The sequence below is a fragment of the Dreissena polymorpha genome, chromosome 7 (genome assembly GCF_020536995.1).
Source record: "Dreissena polymorpha isolate Duluth1 chromosome 7, UMN_Dpol_1.0, whole genome shotgun sequence".
Lineage (NCBI taxonomy): Eukaryota > Metazoa > Mollusca > Bivalvia > Myida > Dreissenidae > Dreissena > Dreissena polymorpha.
Window position 1 is genome coordinate 76,760,868 of NC_068361.1, and position 8,083 is coordinate 76,768,950.

The following is an 8,083-nucleotide window of genomic DNA, read 5'->3' on the forward strand; positions in this document are numbered from 1 at the left end:
AATCGCATTTTTGTTTTTTTGCTGAAATATAAAATGACGTCGCAAAATCTGAACAACATTCGGAATTTATCATTATGTTTGCGTAAATATTTCTTTAATTTGCTAATTTAAAAGCATGTGATAAAAAAATATCTGACACTCGTTGTCATGTAATACCATATTGTATTGACTCGTCCAGAAAATTCGTTAGTAAAGGCTCGCTTACTAACAAAATTTCTGAATTCGTTTGAAAAAAATGGTATGATATGACAACTCGTGCCAGATCCTATATATCTACTGATCTGTTTACTACTTACTCTACTGCATGTACTTAGCCCCCCCCCCCTAGGGGGCTTACTTGCTATATACGGGTATATACCCTGCTCTAAAATATCCATTACATGCATCTTCTGACGATTTGAAGACCTGAAAATTATAAAGCGTTGCAAAGCGAAACGCTTTAATAATTTGGAAAGTTCTGTTTTTGTCGTTATATTTTGGGAAACTACGAGGATTGTTTATATAAGTAAACAAGAGCTGTTAGAAAACAGCGCGCTGGACTTTTAAAGTTCTTGACAGTATAACGTAAGCCATCATGGGGAAATTGTTCATATTCAATAAGATCAAGATAATATAGTCATATTCTAAGTGGAAGAGGACCATAATTGAAACATAGTGATCTCTTATATTTTAAAGTAGTAGTACTTTATAGACGATTCTGAGTTCAGGTATGATTTCCACAATCTATTGAACATTTGTAAAGACATAGAAAAAAACTACCTGGTAATAAGATTGTATTTCAAGTTTGATAACAATAGCTTGAGTGGGATGGTTGGACGGTCCTTCAAAAATAAAATAAATAAATATATGTTTAAAACAAAATGTGGGTGGGGATGGTGTGGTGGGGGTGAAGAGGGGGTATAATGTGGGAGTGGTCATTTATTAGATGATCTTTCAAAAATAAGAAGAAAAAAGGGAAAAAAATATTATAATTTTTTTTTTTTTTTTTTTTGGGGGGGGGTGGGATTCTGTGGTGGGGCGTGGTGGATGGTGTGGGTGCAGTCCATTGTGGAATGTCAGGTAAGTGTTGTTTTGTCAAAGTATGAATCAAATCTAATCATAAATAAAGAAGTTATTGCAATTTAAGCAAAATTTATTAATTTGACCTTGAGAGTCCATGTCATTCAAAGGTCAAGGTATAATTCAACTTGCCAGGTACAGTACCCTGATGATAGTAAGAAAGTATTTGAAGATTGAAAGCAATAGCATTGATACTTTAGAAGTAAAGTGGATCTTGACACACAATTTAACAAAATAATCAAAGTAACTAAGATACAAAAAGGGCCAGAATTTCATTAAAATGCCAACCAGGGATATGCAACGTGCCCTGTACAGTCCCCTTACGATAGCTAGCGAGTTTTTTCAAGTCTGAAAGCAATAGCTATGATACTTTAGGAGTAAAATAGACCAAAACACAAAGCTTAACCAAATGTTCAATTATCTAAGTATACAAGGGGCTATAATTCTGTCAAAATGCCAGACAGAGTTACATTACTATGCCTACACAGTCCCCTTATGATAGTTAGTAAGTTTTGCAAGTCTGAAAGCAATAGCTTTGATACTTTAGGAATAAAGTGAACCTAAACACAAAACATAACCCAATTTTCAATTTTTAAGTATAACAAGGAAACATAATTCTTACAAAATGCTTGTTACAGTTGTCTGCTCCTGTTTATAGATTGGAGTCATGTTGGTAAAGAAGTCTGCACACTATCAAGGGCCATAAAAAATAATTGAGGTAGTACGCAAACTTTAATATAGATTTATCAATAATATGCATATTCTAAGTGAAAAAAGGGCCACAATTCTTACAAAATGCTTGATACAGTTGTCTGCTCTTGTTTATATGTTGGTTCATGTTGGCTAAGAAGTTTGCAAAATATAAATGCAATATGTCAAGGGATATGGGAAATATTTAAGGTGGTACGCACACTTTAACATTCAAACGCTCACGGGAACGGGAACGCCGACGCCGTGGTGAGTAGGATAGCTCCACTATATATATTTCATATATAATTGTTGAGCTAAAATACATCAGCTCATAGCATGAGCACGGATGGTCGAGTGGTCTAAGTGGGAGACTCTTTACTCCAACACTCCAGGGGTCAGTGGTTCGATCCCAGTTGAGGGTTACTCGTTTTCCTTTTTTTAATTTTATTCTTGTTTTTTACTAGAGATGTTTAGGTCCAATGTTTAAATTTTATCAATTAAAAGCATTTAATGACAAGCTTCAGTATATGTCAAAATCTGTGAAAAGGCCCTTTTAAATGCAAATTTGCATTGTATATCAGCTAAAATGGAAAACAACCACTGTAGCAATACAGCAAACACCGTGGACAAATAATATATGTGTGCAATAACCTATTTAAAAATGTTTTAAAGGACTTAGATGTTTACAAACTTGTATTATAATTCGTGTACACTGTATGTTCTTCGGGCACAATACTAGCCCTACTGCATGTGCTCAGACAGAGTCAGTTGCATTTAATTTAAAACTTTGAAATATTTTAGTTAAGGAATGCTCATTGCCTCGTCTTGAACACCTGTATTTTGTTGCTGGCATTTAGACCCACGAGCAGCTTTCCCCTTTCTTTGCTGAAGCACACGCACGCGGGAATACCGCTGACGGCAATGCGTCCCAGTATCTCTTTACCTTCCTTATTTAGTTGCACGATTTCCTTAGATCCACGACAACAGACAAGCACCTGACCATTTTTTGTAACATGAACGTGCGTTGGCCACGTGAGCTCAAGCTCGCCGGAAGGAGGTTGAAGAGTCTTAGCCTTCGTCATTGCTAGGAATGTTTTCGCAAGTTGGGTTGTGACGTATACCATTGTCCCGTCCGGGCTTGCCGCACACCCGCACGCTGAATAAATGTAATTCGAATATAAACCAATATCACACAAATGTATATTTATGTATAAGTTTAGTTTCATAAGATAGACAGAGAGACAAGGAGGAAAGCAGGAGGGAGCAAACGACTAAAAGAAGGAAGGTAGGAAGGAATGAAGGTGGAAGGGAGTGAATGAATGGAGGGAGGGAGGGAGGGAAGGAGGAAGGAAGGAAGGAAGGAAGGAAGGAAGGAAGGAAAGAAGGAAGGAAGGAAGGAAGGAAGGAAGGAAGGAAGGAAGGAAGGAAGGAAGGAAGGAAGGAAGGAAGGAAGGAAGGAAGGAAGGAAGGAAGGAAGGAAGGAAGGAAGGAAGGAGGAAGGAAGGAAGGAAGGAAGGAAGGAAGGAAGGAAGGAAGGAAGGGAAGGAAAGAAGGAAGGAAAGAAGGAAGGAAAGAAGGAAGGAAGGGAAATCAGAAAGAAAAGACATACATAAATGTTTATGATTGTTTATTGTTTGGAATCGTGGGATGGTTTAGTGTACACCATTGCAATTAGTTATTCGAATAATAAGAATTTTTCTATAAATGCTTTTGATGTAATATTGATATACCACATTCTTTTAGCGATATCATTATTACAGATGTAAACAGAAGATCAATACTTTCGATATGAGACAATCCTTAGCGTATCTCAAAACAAAAACCAAGAAGAAAAATTAAAGTACTGAAAACACACAGGTGGTTAGCGTGTGGCTATGATATTTGTTAGTGAAAACATCAAAAACATCATATTGAATGATAATCATATTATAACAATCAACTTTTCTGAAAAATACACATCACTAGAAAATATATATATATTTTGCTCAAATTTTGTGATCGTAAAAACACTATTTTCCGTGATGCCAACCAATCACTTTTGTTGAATAATACAGATGGAATTAAGGAAAGATGACAGGCTGTCAACATATATATTTATATGATTTAGCTATTTATGTTAAAAGTAAATGCTGCTTTTTAAAACAAGTCATTGTCGTACGTGCCAAGCCATAATTGCGAAACTCTGTGAATAGAATTTTGATTATTATCATTTGAACTGGTGACCTAGGTTTTTACTCTGACTTAGTGATATGTGCATCGGAGATTTCGTGAAGGCAAACATTGTAATAAGGTTTCTAAACATCACGTACATTCAATTACTATTCATATATATAGTTTATATATATATATATATATATATATATATATATATATATATATATATATATATATATATATATATATATATATATATATATATATATTCAATTAATTTATTTACTGGATTTTAAGTCACACCGACACAGGTCATATAGCGACTTTATGGGAACAAACACTAAATGTTGATAATGTTCTACTGTAAGGACGGACATAAACGAGATTGGTTTGATTACTTAGAAAACATTAGCGCAAATTAATTAGCTGCTGTGAAAGTGACAACCACAACATGTATTTCGTTTAAGGAAAAAGTTCAAAACTGGCATGACAAGCACGGGCGCGTGGTAATTAAATTGTGTCGCCCGTATCGCGAACGCAGTTGAATTCTTAAAACGAAAGAACATAAATGCGCTGTATCGGTTAAGTGTAGATAGTTAAGTATTGAACCGATATTTCGTCGCTGCATACACCTTCCACGAGGACTGCGTGTTACTCGGGTGCTAATGCCACAGTTAAAAGACGTTGCCATGAATGGAACGCGCTGATTGGAGCTATTTTGTTTGCGAATGCAGAATCTGGGTGCAAAGTGGTTAAATGCAGTAACGGACTACATTCTATATATACGTATATTGTGTTAACTATGGGGCGAATTGCAGATGGCAATCTCCCCAACAGGACAGACATCACATGTATTATGTATTGTTATAAATATTAGGATATTGCTTTTACAAATGTATTTAAATGGTTTTAACAAATCCACGTGGAAGAGATATTTCTTGTTTGATTTTTTCTGCAGTACTGTAGTGGACGATGTTTGTAGATTTTCCTACAAATATATCGTTGTTGTGGTATCCAATACCGGAACAACCTTTCCCCAATTGTAATATTCTCTCCGTTGTCATTTGGTGATAATTAATACGAATAAAGAGGAGATCACCATCATCAAGTAGAACGGCAACACTATATAAACTAACGTTACACTTTCTTGCGGGTGGCTTTTCAAATAAAGATGTGACACCACTTTTAACGAGTCATCTAACAAGTAAGTCTTCGCGTTAGAACGTTCAGCTATTATAAACTTACGGTTTGCCAATTCACATATTCCAATTATCATTCCCGTTTCCGAAACTTCTGAAATAGTAAACTCGGTCTTTTCTGATACTTTAATGACTTTACTTGACTCGTTCTTATATGTTTGAACTTTTTCAAGGCTAGCCAATTTGGACAGTAACTGCAACATCGATGCTTCAGCATGGAATCTGAAGCTAATTTCCCTGTTGTCTTTTCGTTTATATAGCGAGTCTGTTTCTTCGTAAAGTTCATCATATTTCTTACACAGTATAAACGCTAGTTGCTTATTATCCTGTTTTATGCTTTCGTGACCTTTTTGGAGATGTTTATATCTTTGATTAATCTCTGAATGACGTTGAATTTCATTGATGCAGGTTTCATGAATACTGGTAAACATTGTTTTAAGTTCCGAAGTAGACAACTGACCCAGCTTCTCAATTGCATCTGTCATTTTCTTTTGGAAAGACGCGACTTCTAGAAGTGTTTCGTCAAAACTGGATTGCAGAGTCTCAAGCTGCTTCTCCATTTCGATGTGTTCTGAGTTTATTGTTTCACATCTAGCGAGAATATTTTGAGGGAGGTTCTCAAAATCCTCTTCAACGTCAAATTCTTCCGCCTCTTCCCCGATACGAACTACGTTTTCGCAAATTCTGTATGATAACATTATTAAAAAATAAATAAAGCTAAATTAATAAACAATTGTTGTTTACTTATAAAATATAATGCAAAAGAAAGGTCTGCTGCTAGTAGTTGGTCGGTTGGTGAAGAATTGTTAAACAAGTACATGTAGGTATGTACCCCGCCCCTGTAACTGAAATGTAGCATAAGTAACAAGTAAAAAAGTAAAAACAAGGCTGTTGTCAAGCAAAATGGTCCCCTACCGGCTCCATCATTTTCAGAAATTCCAAGATTTTCAGATTTTTTTTAGCAACCACAATTTTTGACGTAGGAACAAAATGAAATGACGTGCATAATGTCCATATTGCCATCTATTCATGTTGCAAGTTTCCTGAACAAATATTAAGAACTTTTAAAGTTATCGCAGGATCCAGAAAACCACCATATTCAGCAGTATTTCTAGTCTATTTGTTGCCATAGCAACCACAATTTTTGACGTAGGAACAAAATGAAATGACTTGCATAATGTCCATATTGCCATCTATCCATGTTTCAAGTTTCATAAAAAAAATATGAAGAACTTTTAAAGTTATCGCAGGATCCAGAAAAGTGTGACAGACAGACAGATAGACTCACAGACGCACAGAGCGAAACCATAGGTCCCCTCCGGTGAAACCGGTAGGGGACAATAATGGCATGTCTCCGTCGATAAGCGATAGTTTACAATAATGTATCTTAATGAAGTAGCACACTTACTTATGATCAGAGAGCAAACAATAAATGCAGCACAGCTTTCTGTGACCCTTACAAAACAGCTTTATCGTTTCTTTCGGATGTTGTTCGCACTTTGTTATATAATCCAGCTTTGCTTCTGCAAGGGACCAGTCTGATTTCTCTCCCTTCCCTAAAACGACATGGGTCTTGAAAAGTTGATTATGCAGACCGACGCAGTTTTCACAAAAGTAGCGTTGACATCGTTTGCAGAAATGTTGAGCCTCGATTTGCAGACCACTCTCTTCGCATCCGAAACAAAGACAATCATACACACTATCCGACGCTAATTGTAATGGTGTTTCCATTCGTTCTGCCATTTTGGTTTTCGAGTTAAGTCCTATTTTCCCTACAGTATAGACAGTGTTCTAATGTTAAAATGAAAATCCAAATGCTATCTATAATGTTGATCAGTATGATTCCACCAATGCTCACAAAATTAAATTGTGTCTAAAATAGGTTTAATTCTCAAATGAAAACGGTGATTATTTTACAGCTGAACATTACCAATCGATTTGATATCTCGACCTACTTGAGAGATAAAATGCCTCTGTCGTGTGAAGAAGGACTTATCTCTCATCAATAGTTTATTAAGTTTCATGGTTTGCTTTATTAAAACTACATCAGTTTGATGTGTGCTATGTGGATCTAGTAGAACGTATCTAAGTACAAATCGTATGGCATCATATGACAGTCTTCATAGGCTTTTAGCAGCGGGATATTGTGGATTAAACATATTAATCTCCTTTCTTACGCGGTTTTGTTTTGCCAATTTTGTAAAGATGAATATCTAACTCTGTCGTTTAATATGTTTTATAGTTAAACCATATTTCTCAATCTTCATATTACTTAAAACCTATCCCTCAATCGTTTAAATAGAGTATGATACCTACAACACGATAACAATTAAATGATGTGTGCATTATTCGATTCACAAGTCACATTCTGGCATTCACGTTTTCACGATTTTATTGAGATAGTTTAAGACACGCGTTTGGTTTGTAATCAACTCTGGGCTAAGTGTTTGTTTCGGCTACACGTACAACTCGTTTAAACCCACAGATCTTTACATTGACCGTTCCAAGTTTAATCATTGGTTGCTTATTGTTGATGTTCTGTTATAGAAGCAGTTGATGCCATCACGAATTTTTATTTTATCCCATTTTCAACGCGACATTGACGGTATAACACCTTATGGAATATACTAGCCAGTATACAACACTGTGGGATATACCTGTCACGTGCCCGGTCACGTGCACAGGGCACGTGCACGGACTACTTTTTACTTTACCACTGAATGATTTTTCATAATTACTAAAGTCGAGAAAACTTTAGCTTCAAAATTATACGACCTTCAACCTTAAAATCTAGTCATATGACATAATTTTGTGCCATCCGTATAATGAATCAGCTGATTGATGGCGTCATAAAATGACACTTATGGCGTCATTTCCCCCAAAAAAATTGACGATTTATTATAAACGCGACTTATGTCACATGTACATGTACTGTATATCGACAACGGTATTTGAATTGTCAATTAATCACATTTTCCTTA

The 8,083-nt window shown here is 35.7% G+C and overlaps 1 protein-coding gene across 1 annotated transcript; it reads right to left on the reverse strand.

Moving 5' to 3' along the window:
• Positions 1-4,745: 4,745 nt before the first annotated feature.
• LOC127837077 (tripartite motif-containing protein 66-like) lies at positions 4,746-6,979 on the reverse strand. Its single transcript, XM_052363894.1, has 2 exons — positions 6,511-6,979; positions 4,746-5,786 (listed from the first exon to the last, which is right to left on the reverse strand). The coding sequence occupies exons 1-2, from the start codon at positions 6,843-6,845 to the stop codon at positions 4,964-4,966; spliced, it is 1,158 nt and encodes a 385-aa protein (XP_052219854.1). The 5' UTR covers positions 6,846-6,979; the 3' UTR covers positions 4,746-4,963.
• Between the last annotated feature and the right edge of the window lie 1,104 nt (positions 6,980-8,083).